Source organism: Panicum virgatum, chromosome 6N, assembly GCF_016808335.1.
Source record: "Panicum virgatum strain AP13 chromosome 6N, P.virgatum_v5, whole genome shotgun sequence".
NCBI classification, from domain to species: Eukaryota; Viridiplantae; Streptophyta; class Magnoliopsida; order Poales; family Poaceae; genus Panicum; species Panicum virgatum.
This window is the reverse complement of record NC_053150.1, coordinates 17,100,921-17,125,602: the sequence shown is the minus strand read 5'-3', so window position 1 is coordinate 17,125,602 and position 24,682 is coordinate 17,100,921. Positions and strand designations below refer to the sequence as shown.

Below are 24,682 nucleotides of genomic sequence, written 5' to 3'. Positions count from 1 at the left end.
TTGCAACTTTCCGGGAGTTCACCACTCAACTTGGCACCAACTTATGCTTCGCTTCGGTCTACCACCTGCAGTCCAACGGCGGGGTGGAAAGGGCCAATGGCATCATCTTCGCAGGCATCAAGAAAACACCACTGAGTTGCCGAAAGGGAAATGGGCAGATGAGTTGCCGAGGGTCATATTGTCTCATAACACAACAGAGTCCAGGACCACGAAGTTCACCCCTTTCAAGCTTCTATATGGTGAAGAAGCCGTAACACCCGAGGAAATCAAACTCAAATCCTGGAGAACAGCCGAAGGGACAGAAAACATCGAAGAAGACATCAAGCCCTCAATTGACACAATCGAAGCTGGCAAGATACAAGCAGCAATCAACTTGGGAAAATATCAAGAGGAACACGAAGGTGGAAGAATAAGAAAGTGAAGCCCAGAAACATCAAAGAGGGAGACTTGGTGCTTCGAAGAATACCAAAGGCCAAGCAAAAGGGCAAGATGCACAGCAAGTGGGAATGCCCATTCATCGTCGCATCTATGGCAAGGCCAGAGGCCTGCAGGCTCTGCACGCTAGAAGGCACCGAAGACCCTTATTCATGGAACAAGGACATGCTATAGAAGTACTACGTGTAGGAAATGTGTAAAAGCCACCGGAGGAAAATAACCGAAGGGGCTTGTAGGGCAAATTCTTTTTCTTTTTTGCATCTTTCCTTTTTCTCATGTGTAAATGCGCACAATGTACCGAAGGGCCCGTACTCTTTTCCTCATGGGGGGAGCATTCGAGTGTCCACTCGGGCGCCAAAGGTGTGAGGTTTTTAACGAGGTGGAACCCTATGTAACCCCTTGTGAAATATAAATAAGGCCCCCACAAAAGAGTCGAAGGAACAGGCACGCTGCAAAGGCGCCGAAGTGTCTATCCCTCTTCGTCAAAGCGAAGAGGGGAGTCATCGGCGCGAAGTACAAGCCATAACGCTTGAAAGAAGTAAGCACGAGGCGCAACCCCCGATTAAGGGCTTCGCTCCTCTTAGCTTCACTTCCGAAGAATTTAACAAAATCCCATCACATGAAAGCGAAGGGTGGAAAGTCCTGTTGCGCGAAAGCCGAAGGCTAGACGCGAACCTCTCCGGCTAAAGAGCCGAAGGTCCCCTAACAAAATCCCGTCACATGAAAGCGAAGGGTGAAAAGTCCCATCGCGCAAAAGCCGAAGGCTAGGCGCGAACCTCTCCGGCTAAAGAGCCAAAGGTCCCCTAACAAAATCCCGTCGCATGAAAGCGAAGGGTGGAAAGTCCTGTCGCGCGAAAACCGAAGGCTAGGCGCGAACCTCCCCGGCTAAAGATCCGAAGGTCCCCTAACAAAATCCCTTTGCATGGAAGCGAAGGGTGGAAAGTCCTGTCGCGCGAAAGTCGAAGGCTAGGCGCGAACTTCTCCGGCTAAAGAGCCGAAGGTCCCCTAACAAAATCCCGTCGCATGAAAGCGAAGGGTGGAAAGTCCTGTCGCGCGAAAGCCAAAGGCTAGGCGCGAACCTCTCCGGCTAAAGAGCCAAAGGTCACCTAACAAAAACCTGTCGCATGAAAGCGAAGGGTGGAAAGTCCTGTCATGCGAAAGCCGAAGGCTAGGCGCGAACCTCTCCGGCAAAAGAGCCGAAGAAACCTGTGCAAGCCCTCACGAGCAAAGCTGAAGGCAAAGGTGTGCATAATTAAAACAAGAGGCCGGAGGGGCTAAAACACGTTTCACAGCCATCATCCCTGCCAGTCGAGTGAAGGGGGGTGGCGCTTCGCAAAACAAGGAACACGCATGACGCCGGTGAAAATGAACGAACAAAAAGGCGTTTGTAACCTCGCCCGCGTCGCAGAATATATTTGTGCACAGTCAAAGGCTAAATGCCAAAAAATTACATAATTTATTATGCACAAAGTACAGGTTTATTACACCGTGAAGATACAAGTTTATTACACTGCGAAGATACACTTCGCGCGAAGCCACGAAGAAATAAATTACATAGTTACATCCGAGGTCTCTTCCTCGAAGACTAGGCAGTCCACCTCAGATATGATTTCCCGGACCGCCACATCTATTATTTCTTCAGCTGTCTGTCGAAGAAATGCTTCAAAGTTGTCCCCTGAAACCGAGGGCAACGCAAATTAACTAGAGCTCTCGTCGAAGATGCCTTCGAGTCGGTACATAAATTCATGAGGCGACAGGGGCCCTTCGTCCACCGGCTCTGGCTTCGGCTCACGGAGACCGGCGGGAGCACTATATGGCCTATTAGTATAGAGAATCCATTTTATTTTGTGATGAAGCGCGCGGTCAGCAAGGATCTTCGTGTGTTTTTTAGGATCTCACTGAAATTCGGCAAAAAATGCTTCGTATCGGCATTCCGAAGATCGTAAACGCGCTCCCTATCTGCCCAAAATTCTTCAAATGAAACCAGAGGGTAACGAATATGGAACTTCGCCCAGGACGCACCAGCAACATAGAAATTCCCTCACTTCAGCTGGCGAGGCAGCACGCCTTCGATCACCTGCGCAGGGGCCAACGCAGGGTCCTGCGCAGGCACCGAAGGTGTTAGTTTCCAAAAAATCCTAATTACAACACAAAAGTGGACTGTCACACGACCACGGCCCTCACACCTCACCAACTGCAGGGTGAAAAGAGCCCCCCGTGGCTTGGTCTTCGGCCGCCGGGGCTCGGTTGGTGGCCCCACGACCGCCGCCGGCATTTCCTCCCTTGACGACCGCTCCCTCGGCGCCATCATCGCCAGAAGGCGGCGTAACGCCTCCGCCGGCGTGGTCGCCACCACCTTCGGCATCAACAGTCGGAGCTTTGGCAAGGATGGGCTCCGCAACAGCGTCGGCTTTGGCTTGAAGCTAAAAAACATGAATTCCCACAGATGTAAAGATGCATTTCAGGGTGAAGAAAAGGCGCATCAAAAAGAAGATGAAATTACTTGGGCCTTCATTCGATCAACTTTGCGACGCACGATCGCGCGGCCTTCGCCCTTGAAGAAGTGGTCCATGAAATTTTTGGCAATATTCTTCGCAAGAGCGGGCAGCGCCTCCGGGCGAACTGCAGCTTCTCCGGGCCAGGGAAAACCTTCATCGTGGAGGCAACGGAGCTGGGCTTTCATCACAGTGCTGGCGCTGGCAGCTTCGGAAGGGAATAAGCTGTACACCGCAGCCCTTAGCGTGCAAATGGCGACAATAGCACTAATATCCTCGTTGAAATGAGCCCCAGTGTCTAGCATAGCAATACATGCTCGGAGCCACTTGAAGAAGTCATCCACCCCGACGGTGTCTCCCGAAGATACATCAGGAGCATCAAGCCCGTACTTCTTCAGGATATCCGGAAGCTCTTTCTGAAGCATGGTCGCCCCCGCTCTCACCGACTCCTTGAAGGAATGGAAACATTTGTCAATAAGAGTCCGCCGCTTTTCGGCGTCGTCTTCGAGCAACTTCGCGGCCTTCGCTGCATCCTCCGCCTTCACCACCCGGTCAGCTGCCGCCAACAACTTCGTAGTGAGGGTCGCCTTTTCTTCGGAAGATTTGTCGAGGTGCCATTGCAGTGCTTCTTTTTCTTCCTCCAGTGCAGCCACCTTCACCTCCAGATCCGCGACGGCAGCCTTTGAGCTCTCTTCGGCCGCCAACTATCGAGCGACATAGCGCGCAGCCACGAAGGCCTTCAGCGACAAATCTTGCGCACTCTCCAGCATGTTCGTTAGTCCACTCGCCATCAGGTCTTTTTCCATTAGAGGGAAGCAAAACGAGCCACCCGCCTCCGCCAGTAATTCATGCTCACGGTCCCGGCTCTCAAAACTAAGAGACTTGACGATTTTGTCGCCAAGACGCACGGCCGTGGCTTCGCTCCGAGCTCCGTGGCAACAGCTTCGGGGTCAGCATTGCGCATGAAGAAGCTGCTACTATCCGACGTGCTGCTTGACTCTTCGCCAGCACTCCTTTTCGTCCTAGAGCTGGACGCAGTGTTGTGCTCAGGCAACTTCTCGGCATCTTTGCCAGAGGCAGAGACTTGGGGCGGCGCAGACGAGCAACGGGGGGAGTCGATGACGATGTTCACCTCCTCGTCGCCTTCCTCGTCATCGCTCTCTGGAGCGGTGCTGAACTCAAGCTCCAGGTTCGGAGGAACCACCCTCAAGGGTGGCGCCTCTTTAGGAGCAGAGAAGGGTGGCGCCTCGGCAGCCGCGGTGTTGCTGTATTCGCTCCCGTCGTCTTCGAAGTCCCCCTTGCTTTGCAGGGGAGACTGTTGCAAGATGGCATCGAGGAGCCGGCCTCTCTTCTTCGGCTCTGCGGACGAAGACACCCGTTTCTGTTTTGCTTTTTCCAAAGCCTTCGCCTTCTCCGGGCCGCCCTGGCCCTCAGCAAGCTTCAATTCGGCCGCCTGCTGAGGAGCGGCGAGGCCCAAGACGTGGAACACCCGGTTCCGTCGAGCCCCGCTAAGATGCCCGACAATGGCTTTGTACTCGTCCCTCAAGACCGACCCGACCATCTCGTCGGCCCGGCTCTCGATAACAACAGGGTCCACCCCTGCATCGCCGAAGATGCACAAAGTGTAAGCAAAAGAGCGAAGCATAGACATCCATAACAAGAGCTTAAGCATGAAAACTCACGGTCGGTTCGAAGGCTGAAGACGGTCACAAAATCAGGTACCGGAATGCCTTCGATCCAGCTGTCCTCGGCCAACTAGCTGGAGATGTCCCAGCCGACCCTGACGGGAAAGCAGCTGCATGCGACGAACTCTTCGATGATGTCGCGCGTGCTGAAGGTCTTCGATAGTTTCCACAGCAGGGTGAGAAGAGCCTCATCTTCGGCTCGGACATGACAGGCGGCTTTCGGCACATCGCCAAGAGCAGCAATGCTGTCGACGATGAGGGGATGGGTCTTCATGATGGGGTCCAATGTCACCTTGTGATAGAACCAGTAGGATGACCAATCGTTGGCCCACTTGTTCTTGCTTGCGGTGACTGGACTCGGAAGGTTCTTGTGAAAGGTGAAGGTGTAACAGCCATATTGGGGAATGGCTGATTGCACAGAAATTTTCTTCGGTTGATAATGCGCCCTGAAGGCATGAGCGAAGCCTTCGGCACTTGGAGAAAGGCGGCAGGTCTTCGCTAGCCACATGTATAGGTTCAGCCGCACGATCGAGGTAGGTGTCATCTGATGCAAGTACACCTTGAACAGACGAAAGATGTCCACCACCACGGGGTCCAAGGGCATCCGAAGGCTGGCGTGGAACAAGTCATGGAAGACGATCACTTCATCAGCACGGGGATGAGCAACAGTCTCACCCGTCAGAGGAGCGCGGACATCGTCCGCAGAGACAAAGCCTCGACAAGCCAAATCATCGAGGAGGGACGGAGTCATCTTCAACAAGCCAAGTACGGTGGTCGTCGGACCTCCCGAGTGATTCTTCTTCGGAGCCATATCCGAAGATCTAGATTGTTCCGCGGTTGCCACTCTCGAAGTGTATTACCAATAGAGTTCGAACAAAAATGAGCTCCGATAGAACCTCCGCGAGATGACAAACGAGGAGGCTGGAAAGCAAAGGCAACGTGAAGTACCTTTGCACTGTCGTGACGCCGCTATTTAAAGGGGGGGGGCGAGCGCGAGACCCAGCACGCGCGGCGCCGCGAAGTGGAAAGACGGCAGTACCCCGCGCTACGCATCTAATATTAGAGAACCGAGGGGCCATTTTGGCCTTTTCAAAGCCACGAGTCAAAGAGAAATTTCCCCGCCAAGAATTTTTAATTCGATAATTTGAGCACAAACTAACGACTCAATTCTGAAATCTTTGCTCCTTTGGTGAAAGTATAACATTTTTTGCAGGGTAACACAGACTGTGCTTCGCCGGACACCATCGCGGCGCCCAGCCCGAAGGGTGGCGCTTCTGGGCGCTGATGGCGCCCACGGGGTCGAAGCCGTGCCCCTCCCGAAGGTCGGGCCGAGGCTCCGAGGGGCTACTATTGGGGACACCACCTTCGGATCGGACGCCGAAGGTCCGCGAAGACCAGACGGCGTATGCATTGAAGCCAATGCCAGGAACGAACGTAGAGGACATCCTCTTCGCTTATCTTCGGGTGGCAAGATGAAGATATGCGAAGACCCGGCGACGAAACCGTCTGGGCGAGGAGTCATCAAGTGGGTCCCATGACCTTCGACGAGATGGACGAAGAGGACCGCCTAGAAGTATGGGTCCATCTCAGCTGTAGCACACTCACGTTGCCCTAGCAAAATTACATGTACATTTAGGAATATTCCAAGAATATGACCGTTGTAAGGGTGCAAAAGCGTAATTGTATCTAGGAGGTGTAACGCCACCTATAAATACTCCTTGTCATGCCCATTGATGGGAGAGAGGAAACAGAGAGAGAGAACCTTTCCTCCTTGTTTTGCGTGTTCATTCATTACGGTTGTAGTGTCCGTCCGTTCCGGAGACACTCTCCACCAACACCCACTGTAGGCCGACGCCGCCCGCGCCTACCGTTGCCGACCCCGCCCGCCCACCTATACACGTCCACTCCCACTGACGCGCCAGATCTAGCGATAGAGGGCGGCGGGGGGAAGGGGAGGAGCGGGGGGAGATCATCGCGCAAAGCCTGGGAGGGCTAGAGCTTGGAGAGGAGGACGTCGCCAGGGAGATCACGCGGGGAGGGCCGGCCGCGGGGGGAGCCTCGCCGCCGGGAGAGGGAGCTCGGACCGCCACATAGGGAGGTGCCGCAGGTAGGCACGTGGCTATCGAGGGAGGGCCGCACGAGGAGGTGGCGGCGCGCAGGCGAGCGGCCGCGGTGGGGAGAAAGAAGAGAGGGAGAGAAAATTTAGAAAATTGTGGAGAGGTGGCATTGGTGAGATTCGAACCCCGACGGAATGGGGGATGACTTACACGTTCGGGGGTGGGCGAGCCGGCGGGGAGGAGGGGGATGTGTTGAAGCAAAGGATGATCCAAAGAAGACTGACCATCGGATCAAGTTGAGCATATCATTCAAAGATCGTGAGCCATTGATTTTGATGGAGATGGATTTCTGGATACATTTTGCTGGGTGCACAACAGTTTGGCTCCTCAGCGGGGGGGGGGGTGTTTTGTTGAGTGGAGCTAGCGAAGAATAAATCGGTGCTTTAGGAGTAGGAAGAAGAAGAATCAACAAAACAAAGTAAAGGGCAAGTGCTATACTTGTGGTGTCGAGGGACACTATGCTGCAGAATGCGAGAAGAGCTTGTATAGGCCCAAGAAATCTGCAAACATAATTGAGGCTAATGGAGGAACATCGGGGTATGGTAATTTATTACCTACAGTTCTTTCAATTTGTCATACACCTGATTGGTGGATTGATACTGGAACCAATATTCATGTGTGTGCTGATATTTCTTTGTTTTCTTCTTATCAGGTCGGGATGAGTTCCTCCTTGTTGATGGGAAATGGAGCGCGCGCAGCTGTTCGTGGTGTTGGTACGGTCGATCTGAAGCTTACTTCGGGAAAGACCGTGCAACTGAAGAATGTGCAGCATGTCCTCTCAATAAGAAAGAATTTAATTAGTGGTTCTTTGCTGTGTCGAGATGGCTATAAACTTGTGTTTGAGTCCAATAAGTGTATTCTGTCTAAGTATGGAACTTTTATTGGTAAAGGCTATGAAAGCGGAGGCTTGTTCCGCTTGTCTTTATCAGATGCTTGTTTTAATTCTGTGAATCATGTGAGCCATGACACTGAGAGAAATATTTGGCATTCGCATTTATGTCATATAAATTTTGGTTTTATGACACGCTTAGCTGGTATGAATTTAATCCCAAAATTTAATTTGGTTAAAGGTTCTAAATGCCATGTATGTGTGCAATCAAAGCAACCTCGTAAGCCTCACAAGACTGCTGTGGCAAGAAACTTGGCACCATTAGAACTAATTCATTCTGATTTGTGCGAAATGAATGGCGAGTTAACCAAAGGTAGCAAAAGATATTTCATGACGCTTATAGATGACTGCACTAGATTTTGTTATGTGTACCTGTTGAAAACAAAAGATGAGGCATTACATTATTTTAAGATCTATAAAACTGAGGTTGAAAATCAACTTGAGAGAAAGATAAAACATCTTAGGTCGGATCGAGGTGGAGAGTATTTCTCAAATGAGTTCAATTTGTTTTGTGAGGAACATGGCATTGTTCATGAGAGAACACCACCCTATTCTCCTGAGTCAAATGGAGTGGCTGAAAGGAAGAATCGTACTCTTACTGAGATGGTTAATGCCATGTTAGATACAGCAGGAATGTCCTGGGAATGGTGGGGTGAGGCTGTTTTGACAGCTTGCCATACTCTTAACAGAGTTCCTATGAAAAACAAAGAGAAGACACCATTCGAGGAATGGGAGAATAAAAGGTTGACACTCTCATATTTGCGTACGTGGGGCTGTTTAGCAAAGGTGAACATACCAATTGCTAAGAAACACAAACTCGGACCGAAAATAGTTGACTGTATCTTTCTAGGCTATGCTATTCATAGTGTTGGGTATAGATTCTTAACAATAAAATTTGGAGTAACTGACATGCATGTCGGCAATATTTTGGAGTCCAGAGATGCTACATTTTTTGAGACTGAGTTTCCTATGAAAAATACACCTAGCACATCTAGTCATGAATCTATTTTATTCCCTGAGCCACATGAACCAGTAACACACACTGACATTGAAACCCATGTGAAAAATCCGGAGGAGGATGACAATGAGGCTCTTAGGAGGAGCAAGAGACAAAAGACTGCAAAGTCTTTTGGTGATGATTTCATTGTGGATGATTTCTATTGGAATGAAGCGGTGCGAAGTGAGATGGATTCAATTATGTCTAATGGTACTTGGGAAGTTGTTGATCGTCCTTTCGGGTGCAAACCTGTTGGATGTAAATGAGTGTTCAAGAAAAAACTTAGGCCTGATGATACAATTGAGAAGTACAAGGCAAGGCTTGTGGCCAAGGGTTATACCCAAAAAGAAGATTATTTTGATACTTATTCACCAGTTGCCCGCATGACGACCATACGAGTGCTACTTTCCTTGGCAGTCTCACACGGTCTTCTTGTTCATCAAATGGACGTTAAGACAGCTTTCTAAATGGAGAGCTTGAGGAAGAGATCTATATGAATCAGCCTGATGGTTTTGTAGCAAATGGTCAAGAAGGAAAGGTGTGTAAGTTATTGAAATCTTTGTATGGTCTGAAGCAAGCGCCTAAACAGTGGCATGAGAAGTTTGATAAGACTTTGACATCTGCTGGCTTTGTTGTAAACGAAGCTGATAAATGTGTTTATTATCGGTATGGTGGGGGAGAAGGTGTGATCTTGTGCTTATATGTAGATGATATACTAATATTTGGAAATAATATTAATGTGATCGAGGAAGTGAAAGGCTTTTTGTCTAGTAACTTTGAAATGAAAGATTTGGGAGAGGCTGATGTTATTCTTAACATAAAGCTATTAAGGGAAGGAAATGGCAGGGTTACTCTTATGCAATCCCACTATGCGGAAAAGATGCTGAATCGCTTTGGATATAGCGATTGCACATCTGCTCCAACTCCTTATGATCCGAGCATGCTATTGAGGAAAAATCGGAAAATAGCACGAGATCAATTGAGATATTCATAAATCATTGGCTCTCTTATGTATTTGGCTAGCGCAACTAGACCTGACATCTCGTTTGCTGTGAGCAAACTCAGCCGATTCGTTTCAAATCCGGGAGATGATAATTGGCATGCTCTTAAGAGGGTAATGCGCTATCTAAATGGGACAAAGAGTTATGGCATTCACTATACCGGGTATCCGAGGTTACTGGAGGGTTATTGTGATGCAAACTGGATATCTGATGCTGATGAGATTTACGCCACAAGTGGATATGTGTTCTCACTTGGAGGTAGCATTGTCTCATGGAAGTCTTGCAAGCAGACCATCTTAATGAGGTCAATAATCGAAGCAGAACTCATAGCATTAGATACTACCACAGTTGAGGCTGAGTGGCTTCGTGAACTCCTTATGGATTTACCGGTTGTTGAGAAACCAATACCGGCTACTTCTATGAACTGTGATAATCAAACGGTGATAATCAAGGTGAACAGTTCGAAGGACAACATGAAGTCGACAAGGCATGTGAAAAGGCGGTTAAAATCTGTCAGAAAACTGAGAAACTCCGGAGTAATTGTGTTGGATTACATCCATACATCTAAAAATTTGGCAGATCAGTTTACTAAGGATCTATCACGTAATGTGATAGAGGGTGCATCGAGGGAAATGGGCCTGAAACCCACTGGAGAAGTCATTCCATAGCAGTAACCTGTTCTATGTGAGCGGAGATCCCGTGAAGTAGAATGGTGAAACAAGCTAGTGGTTGACTAATGGAGAGACCCCTTATATAAGGTCCAGATCGTTTGAGATGCACGTTTCTCCTATGCTGTATGGTAGGATGGTTAATTCCTTAATGTGATCTGGGTGGCTTGCTTAAGCAGGGATGTTGTCCTACAGAACATCCTAGAAGGAACACACATATATGAGTTCGACTACTAGTCACAGTCTATGAGATCGGGTAATCTCTAGAGACTCATGAAAAGCCTCGAAGTATGACTTATATAATTCAACCAGAGGGGGATGTTTTTTGCAGCTTAGTACCAGAAAAAAACTTTGGTGAAACTCACTTCGCACAAAATTATCAATTCAAGGCTTAGTCCATTGTTCAGTTGTGAATGAGTGTAATCTCTGCTCTAGACGGATGTTCAACTTAACAGTCTCCATCGAAAGTCTGGTATATCAAAGAATAGTGGATTTGAGATTATTTAACATGCGTCATAGAATTTGGTGGGGATTGTTAGATTTAATATGGGCTTGATCCATATTTTATTTAATTAAATCAAATAAATTCTAAGGCACGTATTAAATATTGCATTGAGAAATTTATGCGGCATGACCATGCTGGTCCGTTTCTAACAATAAACGTGGTGCATGCATGCATGAGAGCATTCACGGAATTGGTTTTGCCACTGGTTAATGAGGAAGGTTAATGAGTTTCTTGGAGGCATGGCTGCATGGTGAAGGAAGTTTCATTGGCGTGATAATGATGGGAGTTAAGAGCATTTTCTTCCGTTTCTTGATCTTCCGTCTGCTGACGTTCCCATGTAGTTACTCCTGAGAGAGAGACTATAACAACCTCTCCTGGACATCTTTTCTTGAAGCTAATACACAATCAAACCCACAACTTCTGCTGCCATCAAGTTGTCTCCGTTCCAGTTCTTGCGCGCACAAGCACTAGAAGAGTAGGCCTCCGAAACGCTGCTGTCTGTGAGTTCACCTGCTCGGGTGAAGGCCGGCAATCACGTTTTTGGGGAGTGTCCGCAAGCGGCACGACTACTCGCTGGTGTTGGTGACGATCGTCTTCTTCCCGGCATCTCGTTGTTGATCTGCACTGCTTTCTTTCTGCACTGCATCGAATGGGACGGCTACATCAACAGGCACTATGTCGACTAGTGCATCCGGCTCTGCCACTGGGTATATTTCTCTTTTGATAATCAGTATCACCTGTATGCTACTCACATTTAGATCACACATGCATATATCTGATGTCACAAATATGTTGATTATATTTTTCTGGATTAAATTACCACTGAAATTGCCTAATTTTCTAACATCTACCACATCTTCCTATCCACTGCAGCCTCAGCTTCTTTCCACAATCACTTGTGCTCTCTAACACACATACTTGTGCTGCTGCCATCTATTCCTAGCTTGGATTTCCGCCAGCAGAGATCAGCCATTGAGTTGCTGTGCCATCTTGATGTTCAGTGGTGCACAATGCTACAAGAGATAGTGGTGTTAACTTTGCATCAATAGCGGTAACTCTCAACAGAGGCATAGTCCCAATAGTGTACGGAGTATAAAATGAACCAGAGTATTCTAATCCAACATCTCATATATCCCTACATTATCTTATCTCTAAATTGGAGAGACTATATATGTAACAGTTACCATTTTATAATAATTACCTAATAACTTATCCTTATATTATCTCATCTGGAAATATGCCATTTTTTATACCATTTTCTAACAATTACGTAATACAAGATTTCTAGAAATATGCAGAAAGTAACTGTTGATGTAACTTTAAAGAAAAGGACCACCCTGGCTGTTAAAAGTCAAAAGGTAACAATTATCTCTGATCATTCATCTGTTGTTCTTTTCTAAGTAACATTTTTCTTTTAGTTAAAAAATCAGCTATAATTAGCAAATAAAATAGCTACTTGACCATCCAAAGTAATGGCAAGAAATAAAAAGCGAAAAATAATTGAAATTGATAGCAATACAGCAACTAAACAAAGTATAGTTAAGCGAAGTAATATACGTATTCTAAATATACAAAAGAAGGCATCATATTTTGTCAATTCCAAACATTGATATGTATTTCTCTCCAGAGCATATGCAATACCTGAAAGAATCATACCCTAATCGATCATACAATGGAAAAGAAAAGCATGAATATCAATACTGTGATGCAGTATTTTGGTATCAAGAAAGAATTAAGCGAATATCAATACTGTGATGCAGTATTTTGGTATCAAGAAAGAATTAAGTCAAAACATGGAAGTATTGCTTACAATTTATGCTGTAAAGGAGGTAAAATTCGAATTCCACCATTAAATCAGTAGGTAATTTTCATGGAAGTATCATTGATCCAGGATAGCTAATTTTCTAGTAGACATTAGATCAGTAGCTAATTGTCAATTAGCTGTCAGATTCTATGCAATCGCGGGTGGGTGCAGGGAGGCGCGACGAAGATGCAATCGCGGGAGCAGAAATCTTGTGGATCCACAATTTTTTATTGGTGGGGAGAAAAATAGGTAACTCTTGGAGAAGAACTCTTTTTTTTTTCTCCCCATACTAGTTGGCAAACAACAAGTTTTGGGAAGAAAAAAAATAAGGAACGGTTGGAGATGCTCTTACCATTTATTTTTTATATCACAAATACCTAATGCAAGATTTCTGGAAATATCCTGGAAGTAACTATTGATGCAACTTTAACTATCTCCAAATTAAGTCAATTTTAATAGTTTATTGATTTCTGGCCCATTGTTTCCCTTACCTAAGTTGAAAGAAACTTATTTTTCACTGTGAATTAAAGCTTTCAATTAGGGTACGGTGCAAAGTTTTTCCTCACAGGTCTAAAGTTTTTGTATTTGACTTAAAACTAGTACTTGTGGATTTTGTCTACAAAGGTGCTTTTGCACTGTTTTGAATGTGTGATCAGATTTGAAATTCAAGTTCAACTATTTTTAATATGTCACTTGAAGCATGAGGGTACTGTTGATGCAAAAACATGCTGCCCAAAATACTTGAGCACTAAACGTGTAGCACGCAAGGGTGCACCTTGCAGCACGCTGCACCAACCGGTCAGGCCCATATGGTGGACTAGTCAGACCGGTTCTATTGGGGTAGTTTGACGAGGATCCAACGAACGCCCGCCTGAGAGGGATCTCATAGGGAAGGCGCACCTTGAATTGTTCTTGGATTGGCAGGCCACCTAGAGCATCCTCAAATGCCATAGAGATGATAGAAGAACAGCATGTCGAGGTTAGAAAAGTTAGGGTAAAGAGAAAAGATAAAAATGATGAAACATAAATGTATTTGATAGATTCGATTGGGTTGGATCCCCTCAATCGACCGTACCCCTTTATATTTATAAGGAGCGGAGGTCTTGCCAAATTAGGAGTTGAAACCCTAATTAATTTTGTATCAAAATACAACTCCTAACTCAGACTGGGATGTCTGAGCCGGTCTGACCGCCCTAGCCAACCGGTCTGACCAATCCGGGTCTGGTCAAGCCTTCCCAAGGTCATAACTCTCTGATTCGAACTCCAAATTGGATGGTCTATGTATGCATTTTGATTGTCTCGACGAAAGCAACATAATGGTGAAGTCAAATTTGCATTCTGACAAAGTCGCTGTTGGCATTTCTTAGCATCATCACTAAGATTGTTAATCCATAGCAACAGCGCTAGGAAATATATCCGGTATAACATACCGTTTACAGAAGGATCCACAAGCGCATGAATATACTGTTGTAGCATTTCACCTGGAGAGTATTCGGGTATTGTTATTTATATTTCCCCAAAGCATGGCATGTGATAAAGGTACTGTACATGGTACATAATCATGATATCATTCATAAGCTAGTCCACAACTCCTATAAGGGTAAGCCATAATAAATAATAATAAGCACTACTGCAAAAAAAATTATAGGGGCGGGTGAAATAGCATTTGTAGGGGCGGACGCTGCACCCGCCCCTGCTTTTCGCTACTAAAAATAGTAGTTTGCAGGGGCGGGTATGTTACCTGCCCCTAAAAATACATTTATAGGGGCGGGTCACACCCTCACCCGCCCCTGGAAATCGATTTGTAAGGGCGGACTACGAGACGGCCCATTCCTAGAGATGGGTCTTCAGGGGCGGACCATGAGCCAACCCACTCCTACAAAATAAATTGAAAAATTATAAAAAAACCAGCCAGCCGCCGCACCGCCCACTCTGCCGCCACCACCGCCGCGGGACTGGGCCTGGTTGATGGTGATGTTGTGGCCGTCGAACTCCTTGCCGTTCATGGCCTCGGTGGCGTCCAGCATCGACTGCTCTGTGGAGAAGGTGACAAAGACAAACCCGCGGGACCTCCCCATCTCACGGTCGGTGATGACCTGCAAGTAGATGGAAGAAAAAACATAGGATCAGCGCATGTGTTCGATCCGCGTGAGCTCAGATCCGGGCCAAAACGTGGCAGATCTTGCTAGACCGGCATCGGCAGGAACCCAATCATAGAACGCCCCTCAGGCGAGATAGAACTCGAAGCAAACGAACCTTGGAGTCGAGGACGTCGCCATAGGAGGCGAAGGCCTGCTGGAGGGACGCTCGTACCACCTGCCGGCGGCCGAGCCGCCCTCTCCCGCCGGCATCCGCTCCCGCCGACCTTCGCACCGCCTGTGGTGAGCCGCCGGTGGTCCGAGCGCCACCCAACGTGGTCCGGCCACCACGGGCTCCGCTGATCCCAGATCCGTGGTGCTCTGGCGAGGATGCGGCGGGGGAGGCCCAGATCCACCGTGAGCTCCACCGCCCGCCGCAAGCTTGCAGCTTCTGCCGGAGGTGCTCTAGCTGCCGCGGCTTGCTGCTTCTGCCGGAGATGCTCTGACCACCGCGGCTTGCTGCTTCTGCCAGAGGTACTCCGAGCTACTCAAGCTCGACGGTGGAGTCTCCTAGAGATACCCTCCGCTGCTCGCCTCACCGGGCCGCTCCCGCTGGCTGCCGCGTCAAGGCCCGTGCCAGCTAGCTACCAGGAGAGGAGGAGGGGAAGTGAAGGGGGGGAGAGGTTGCTGGTGGTAGAGGAGATGGGGGGGAGAGAGAGAGAGGGGAGGCTGAGGATAAGGATAGAAATAAATAGAAAACGGGTGGCCGGTCGCGCCCCTTGCTACTGCTGACATTGATTTTTACCCGCTCCATATGTTCAAACTTTGTAGGGGCGGGTGAGGGGGTAACCCGGCCCTACAAATGGTATTTTTAGGGGTGGGTCACTCTCTCACCCGCCCCTAAAAATGATTTAATTTTTAGAGGCGGGTGAGGCGTTGACTTGCCCCTAAAAATGTATTTTTAGGGGTGGGTCGGTTGCTACAGTAACTCCGCACTATTTGTAGCAGCTGGTCAAATTTTGATCCACCACTAGAAAAAAATCGAGGCGTTCCTACAAATCATTTTTGTAGTAGTATGCCCGGTATAACATAATGTTTATAGAAGGATCCACAAGCGCACGGATATACCGTTGTACCATTTCACCTGGAGAGTATTCGGGTATCGTTATTTATATTTTCCCAAAGCATGGCATGTGATAAAGGTACTTTACTTGGTACATAATCATGAGATTATGCATAAGCTAGTACACAACTCCTATAAGGGTAAGCCATAATAAATGATAATAAGGGTAATGTGACACACACTTAGCAAACTTTCAAGGATAATGGATAAATAAAGAATAAAAGAATAGCACTAAGGTTAGCAGGAGCTTAGGCAAAGAACTGGAGTCCTAAGGCATCTATTCATGTTAGCATGGGTTACGCTACACATGCGGTTGGCTGTAGGTGCCAGGAAAATAGGAATACCAGGGAGAATGTCCTGACAATGATACTGTTAGGGTTGTTATATCTTTGCATTAACTCCTACACTGTACCCGAAGCTCGGGGAGTGCGCTAACCGTGACAAAACTGTCGTGGTGGACAGACAGGACTGTCACCACATGTCATCTATACTAGTCACACTATGGATCCCGCATAACCGAGCACCATGCCCATGTATGAAATCACTATCCTAGCGTCCCCAGGTCTCTCACCCTTTGGATGGACAAGTAAAATGATAAGGCAAGCTTGAAGGCATGACGAACCGATATCCGTACCCGAATCATCTAACATAATCCATATACTTGGCATAATTCATGAATAAACTAAGCATGTATTGATAAACTATTGAAATAGCATAACAGCCATCGATAAACTCTATTTTATGAATAGAGTGCTGACATGTCGAACACAAAGACATACAAAAGGCCGAGGACTGCTCTCCGACCTCGAGGATGACTTGAATTCGCTAAAGAAGAAGTTCTAGCCTAGCTCCACTAGCCCTAGGGATTACATGTAGCAAAGCAAGAGAGGGAGGTGTGGTGTGTGTTTTGAGGGGGTGAGGGAGGCCCCTTTTATAGCCCAAGGAGGTCGGTTCCCTCAAAATTATACATGGTAACCTTATCCTTCGGCTTGAGGAAGAGTGAAGGGCACGCCACGTCAAAGGGCACCTGAATAGCAGGCCGTCTAGGTTTGGCCGACCCTAGGGGTTGGCCTCCCCATGGGTGGCACTTCCCTAGCTCAACCTTCCTTGGCAGGCTGACATGTGGGCCCTAGTGATGATCTTGACATGTATCTTGCTTGGCGCACCCGTTTGCTCTAATAGGTGGACCCTCTTTGTAAATGTGACACCAGATACAATCTTTTGTGTATTCTTGTGGTGTCTGCTGCATGTTTTCATCTTATTTCATACTTGCTTGCCTGAAATGGCTAGATAGGCAAATCAATTGTGGAGCTAGGTTAGTGATACACATATGCAAGTAAGATATATAGTTTTCCTTTATTATTGAGTATAGTTGACAATCATATTTTGCAGTTAAGTACCACCAATAGTCACCAAAATCGGTCTGACCTGTTTGTGCACACTGGTCTGATCAGTCTGTACAGTCATGCTAGTTTTGGTCGACATATGTCCCCTATTTTATGGCAAAACCTACAAAGCTAAATCTTGTAATCAATGGTGGGCCAATAATGTTTTTTTTTTGCGTGGCATCTGATGCATTGATAAGGAACTCATTTGAGGAGATTTCCGAGTTGATCCAACTATCCTATCTTTCAATTCGCTTATAGAATTTGTGGGCAAGGATGCACATCTTCAGCTGAGGAAATCCTTAGTGGGCTAAGAGGTCCAGGGTTAATCCCTGATGTGGTCACATATAGAATGTGCAAATGTCAGGATGCTGTAGCAATTCCACTAGAGCTTTCAAGCTGCATGAAGAAATGTCAAGTTGCTCCTCAGAAAACTCGTATAACAGTCTCATTGTCCTTCGTCAATGGGACAAACACGGAAGTGTATGCGTTACATTTGCCTGGAAGATAGCATTTTGTTTTGTCATGGAATGACAGAGGAGGCTATGTTAGACGAAAGATGGTTATAGGTTTAAGGACACAAGGTGACCCTGCTTTTTCAGGGTAAGAAGGGGTAGAGAAAATGTCTCGAGCCGAGGTCCAAGTACCAAGCGCTGCAGCGCTCAAGTATCAACCATGTGGACTAGCCATTGCTTCTCCACGAGGCTCATACCAGGTGCTACGGCGCTGAAGTATGTAACCCATGCCATACTCCTAGAAAAAGCTCGAACGACCTTCAACAAAAGGGTACCTGTACCCGAAACCGACACAGGTGGGTAGGTAGAGAATACCTAGGGGTGCGAGACAACTCTCTCTAAGGAACTCGGCAAAATAGTCCCTGGACCAAAATTTTCTAAGGATGATGAAGTACAATACATCAGCCACTCTATACTTGTTATGCATGCTACTATAGCCGAAATTAGATTTTACCAAGTATAATTGTCTGAATATGTATGAAGCAAATATTTCGGCAGTTGAATTATTTAAACATTACCAACAGAAATCTTGATACGGCCATGGTGGCTGATCATATAAACCATGGCTCCTTTGTGAAGCATAAGTAGGATGTTGATATCCATAACATGGATTATACCACAACCATGGATTAAAATTGGATATACCTGAATATGAAGTCCATGGCACATGCATTGATGGAACAAATGATAAAGGCTGATGAGAGGACCACTGATGCCTTTTTGCCTTTGGTGATGAAACATTCCTACTTTGATCATCTCCTCATCAATTGCTTCGCTTTTATTCGGCTATCTTCTGGTACTTATGCAACAACTCAACAAAGCTTGGCTTCTTCTTCATCACCTTATTCCTTAATGTGACATTTTTAGCTCTGCCAGAATTTCTGGCATGGCCGATCAGACCGGTTTAGACACCGGTTAGATCGGTTCCTTCAGAACCAGTCACTCTGAGATCATCTTGCCCCCCAGCCGAACTTGATCATTTCTCAGCTATATCCTATGAATTGTGGTCTCCGTTAGGGACATTCTGATCAACGGAACTAGCCGATGTTTCTTCAACAGTCGACTTTTCTTTATCTTGTGTCAAATCTGAAATTTTAGTCAATCACCCATCTTTCTTGACATAATAGACTTGTTTAATCATGTTGTATTTTGTTTTCAGCACAGGCTAATTTTTATGATCAAAACAGACATTATTTGTTGGTGATGGCTCATTAGTTGCCGGATCCTTATATGTAATGTAATCTTGATAAAAATATCTAGGAAGAGATGACAACATGCATTGTAATACCATGGTGAATATTAATGATATGGCCCACACAATTAAATCCCCATGGCATATGCATAGATGATTCATATGAAGGAAACGTTATCGATATATGAAAACTATTCCATGGCCGATTTTGATCATTTAATTGTCATCTTGGAGAGGATTTTGAGTGCTTTGGAAGTTTTGGCTGACTAGTATCATTGCATTCATTTGCCTTTGGGATTTAGCCCGAAGCTTCTCAAGAACATGCATTTCCTTTTGATGTTTGCTATGACCTTTGGCTTGAACATTTTTTGAAACACCGATCTCAAGTTTCTTTGGCTTTAACATCTTAGTTTTAGACTTATTTTCAGATCTGATGTCTAGGCCAATACTTGACTGTTTAGAGTTGGAATTGGATGCTCTAGTTTCTAAGACTAGTTGCTCCGATTCTGACCGATTTGAACTTAATCGGTCATAAACAAAACATGAATCTTTGAATTGTTGCCCCTCAAGTACAGAAGCACTTGACATAGCTTCTATATTTTCACTAGAAGGATTCGATCAATAATTTCGGGTTGAGACGGCCGAATTGGATCTTTGATTTCATGGACAACAACACAAGTTGATATCACATGATTGCAAGGATTGATAATAGATTCATCACTAATGAAATCTAGATCCGCATCATCTTCCTTATTGATCAAATAGTTCACATAGTCGGATAGAAGATTAGATAAAGATTTTATCTCTTTTAATATATCAATTATGGATGGTGGCTGCCACTCCTTTTATCTTGATGATGCCTTGTCCAGTTTTATGGAAATAGGATAGAAGCAATTTTTCATCCATCCGATTGGATTCTCGTCGATACTCAAGTAGCTCTTCATGTGATGTCATATTGCTAGGGTTTGATGGATCAACCATGATAGCCCGATCTTATTCCCTAGCGGAGTCACCAAAAAAGTAAGTTGACGCGAAAATGTGATGTGCCAAATACTTGAGCATTGAACGTGCAACACGCAATGGTGCACCTTATAGCGCCACTGCACCAATCGGTCAGACTGGTATGGTGGACTGGTCGGACCAGTCTCATCAGGGTAGCCCGATGAGGATCCAATGAATGCCCACCCAAGAGGGACCCCATTGGGGTAGGCACACCTTGGGTTGCTCTAGGATCGGCAGGCCACCTAGAGTGTCCTCAAACGCCATAGAGATGAAGGAAGATTAACATATTGAGGTTGGAAAAGCTAGGGTAAATAGAAAAGGTAAAGACGAAAGATAAATATAGTTGATAGATTCAATTGGGTTGGATCCCCACAATCGGCTGTGGCCCTTTATATTTATAGGGAGGGTAGGTCTTGCCCCATTAGGAGTTGAACCCCTAATTAATTTCATGTCAAAATACAACTTCTAACTCGGACTGGACTGCCTAAACTGGTCTGACCGCCCTAGACAACTTGTCCGACCGGTACAAGCATGGTCAAGTCTTTCTGAGATCATAACTTCCTCGTTCAAACTCCAAATTGGACGTTCCATATATACAATTTCATTGTCTTGACGAGAGCTACACATTGGTGATGTCAAATTTGAATTTTTGACAAAGTCACCCATGCAGGTCTGATCCATTTGTGCACACCGGTTTGACCGGTCTTCACAATCATGCCAATTTTGGTCGTCAACAGGTATATAAATTCATGCATAAAGGTTTTTGACATGTGACTTAAAGTTGTAGATGTAAGAAGTTTCGAATATATGAGTCAAAAAAATTTAACATTTAATTATAAAGTCTCATACATATATCTTGAAAGTTGGGATCGGAGTACATGATCTTGAATAACCTAGTTTGAAGTCTTTTGATCTATGCAATATAAAGGTTTGAAAAACCATTGCGAGTTGAGGTCACAGGCAGTGTTCAGTCAAGTGGCACGGTCTATACCTAAGAACCTTCCTAGCCTAGCCCATACCTGACAACCTTCCTGGCCCAGCCCATTCAGGCAGTGTCATTAGGGAATAGTCAAATAGCCCGGCCTATACTTGACAACCTTCCTGGCTCAGCTCATTCTTGTCAGGCATCACTGGGGGATAATCAAATGGCCTGGCCCATATTTGACAACCTTCCTGGCTCTGCCCCGTTCTTGTTAGGCAGTGTCATTAGGAGATGGTCAAATGGCCTGGCCCAATCTTAACAGAAGGAACGACTCTTTCCTAGGCCCTGGCGTTAGAAAAACATATACATCTTCTGGAAGTTAATTTTGCTATTGAACTTCTGCTTTAAGATTCGTGTAGAATAAAAATGAATGGTTGTGATTCCTGCAGGCGGAAGGGAGGAGTGGACTGTTTAAACAGTAGGGTGACAGTTGTCACAATATGGTTGGTTGAGTGGGTGGTGGTTTAAATGATTTGCTACCATAAAATGCATTTTTCTCTCAAATCGTAAGTCCGTCTTTGATTCCGTTTGAACCATCGTGTTGTTTAGAATTAATGCGACAAAATGAAATCCCATATGTATACATTTTAAAAAAAATTAAAATCAACATTTAGGATATATAAATTCAATATTTTTTATATACAACTTCAACATCTCATAAAATGTTGAATGAGTTTATTGGAATTGTTGAACTAAATCTGATTGATTGTTGAATCTTGTATATTAAATATTGAATCTGTTAATATTCCACATATACTAGGTCGCAAGATATTTAGAAAAATAGTATTGGCATAGTTTAAATGAAAAATAAAAAGAGATACCATACTTACCACCTTTGCTACACTGTGACATGCCTGTGCTATCCGTGATTCGTCCATGGGCTCTCGCTCCTTCTCGCTCCTTGTTCTGCTGAGGTGTTAGTTTCCACATGGGCCGATGAAACACAGTATAGAGCAGATGGGCCATCGTGGGCCGTGCGAAGCATCGCTTAACCATCTTCCGTGAGACATATAGGGATGCCCACCCCTTCCTCTCACGAATCTACTGGATTTCAAAGATTCCTGTTCTTCTGAAAAGGAGGGAGATTCTTACAAATTTCCGTCATAAACTTGATGAAGGAAATGGCTACACTATGGGTAATGATCATAACAAAAAAAGTGAAATATTTATCTTGTTAAAAAATCAATTGACTTATTTTACAGACACATGAGGGGACACATGTCAACGAATAGATGGGCATTTATTTACATTATACATTTGATTAGTCAGCGTTGCATTCCTTGGGGAATCCCTTGTCCTTGAACCGCTTCTCATCCACGCAGTAGTCATAGATCATGTGCTTCTCCTGCGCCTCCTTGAGCGCCGCCTTGTCCAGCCGCTGCTCGAACCACGCCGACTCCGGCGGCTCGTCGCCGCACCACGCCACGCCGGGGGACGGCGCGCACGGCGTCACCCGGAGGTTGCGGTAGTAGGCGTAGAAGGGCGCCTGCGTCCAGTCCGTCTTGACGCGGCCGCCCTGCGTCGCCCACTCGTCGGCGTCCCACAGCGTGCCCTGCAGCCGCATGCGCTGCCACGTCGGGAACGGCACGCCGCGGGCCGCGTGGTTCTCGAACGCGCGGACCGGCGTGCCGTCCACTAGGATTCTGCAAGAACAATGTGGGGTTGAGCTTTGACGAGGAGTTTCATATATTGCTGATGATCATCAAGAGGGAGAATTCAATTCAGAGGCTTACATGATGTGCTTGGGGTTCCACTCGATGGAGTAGGTGTGGAAGTCGGTGGTGGGGTCGAACCAGAGCCGGAACTGCTGCTCGCGGCCGCCGGCGCCGTTGGCGAAGATGTTGGTGTGGAGCGTGTACGGCTCGCCGGTGGCGTTGCCGAGGAACTCCAGGTCGATCTCGTCGTGGTACGCCCACGGCACCTCGCCGTCCGGCATCAGCTGCATATCGATCAGAGATACCAAACCGTGTCAGCAATTCAGCATGAATCATGATCTCGTTGGGGTGCAACAGGCCGGACTTACGTAGAAGGTGGCGACCGTGCCGGCGGAGTTGTTGGCGACGAGCATGATGTCGATGTCGAAGCGGCCGTAGAGGTAGGTGTCCTTGGAGGCGAACCCGGAGCCGCCGTTGGTCTTCTCGAGGCAGAGCGCGAGGACGTCGACGCCCTCGCGCTCCATGTAGAAGAAGCTGCTGTCGCCGCCCCAGGTGATCTCGACCTGGTCGTACAGCAACGACCCCACTCCCGGCCGAGCCGCCATTGCCATTAGCAGCAGCAGCAACGCTGCCACCAGCGGCCGGGGATGGTGCCTAGAAGAAGACGGCGACGGCAATGGCAACGCCATGGCCGCTGTGGCTACCTAATTCAATGTGCAATTACTACAAATCCCTCAATTGGAACTCCTTTGATCTTGCTATTGTATTGATGTTCCATAACATCGAATCGGGCTCGCTATTTATAGTGCCCAGCTGCCCGTGGATGCTGCACGGATTGGAGAACGAAGAAGGCCGATCACATGGAGAAGCTCTGTCAGGGAGAGAGCAGGGCATGTTCCTGGGAATGTTTGAGAGCTAGGCATGGCATGTTAGGATCCATTATGGAAGCTAAGGTCGGGCATAGGCTGGCCAAGGTTTGCTTACCAGCTTCATGGAAGCTCAGCTTGGCTGCGAAGTCCCGTGGCGTTGCGTTGACCTCAGCTCACTGCTACCTACCTGGCTACCAACTAATGTTTTAAATAGTGGGCTATGACATTTAGCGGCAATTATCCTAAAATGCTGATAGCGGAAGCTATAGCCAGATATAGCGGGCTATAGCCGGCTATAGCGGGCTATTTCTCCTAGCGGTAGCTCTCTAAAAAGGCTATAGCGGAAGATAGCGGCAGCTATAGCCGGCTATTTAAAACCTTGCTACCAACCGCCATGGACGATGCTGCTTGATTGGATGTCAACGTGGTTTAATCTTCTCAGCTGATACACCTTGTGCTTGTTAATAAGGGGAAATTATATGAAATAATGTGCACATGGAGCAAGCTAGTAGATAGCGCGTGAGGAGTTGGTATTGTTCAGCTGTGCATTGGATGTCGGTGCTTAATCTTCTCAGCTGATTCTTGTTTGCCTTTGATGTCGGTGCGCCTTTTCGGCCCAGTTTAGACGTCGGTCTAATTTTTATCTTGGGCTTAAATGAAAACATACATTCGGCCCATATGCACAAGTTGAATTGAGTTATTTTCGATTCTATAGGCCTAAATTTGATGGAAGGGCCAGGCCCAACCTTGCGAAAAAGGCTGGACTAAACACTAACTACTAAACATAGATTCATTTGACAAACAAAAAGTAAAACATAAATTTGGGACAATGTAAAAAAATATAGGAACATTGAAAGATACTATCAGAGCAATGAATATTGATTACAGGACATTAAAAGGATACCACGGAGAATGTTTTTTCCATGGTCAGAACAATTCAATATGTACCATAGATAAATCAAGTTGGTACATAAACGCCAAGTAAGTTACCAAAATAATGGTTTTTTTTATCATTGGAAATTAAATGTTGCATAGAAAAATTGAAATAAGTTATTAAAACAACATATTTTAGTATAGGTGATGCATCATTTCAAGGAAATATATTTTTACTCTACTGGAACTAGGTTTAGACTATTTCATGAACAATAATTATTTACTACCAAAATATACCACGAAACAATAACTTTTTACAACTAGAACAATATAAAATATATATGGAACAATCAAGTATACTATGGATATCAAATTCCATGGTTGGCATAATCTCAAGATATACCACTAAATA

The 24,682-nt window shown here is 46.2% G+C and overlaps 1 protein-coding gene across 1 annotated transcript; it reads right to left on the bottom strand.

Annotated features, from left to right (window-relative positions):
- Window positions 1-22,134: 22,134 nt before the first annotated feature.
- On the bottom strand, window positions 22,135-23,217 carry LOC120677982 (xyloglucan endotransglucosylase/hydrolase protein 24-like). The gene is made up of 3 exons (XM_039959156.1): window positions 22,897-23,217; window positions 22,607-22,812; window positions 22,135-22,516 (listed from the first exon to the last, which is right to left on the bottom strand). The coding sequence occupies exons 1-3, from the start codon at window positions 23,215-23,217 to the stop codon at window positions 22,135-22,137; spliced, it is 909 nt and encodes a 302-aa protein (XP_039815090.1).
- Window positions 23,218-24,682: the final 1,465 nt, after the last annotated feature.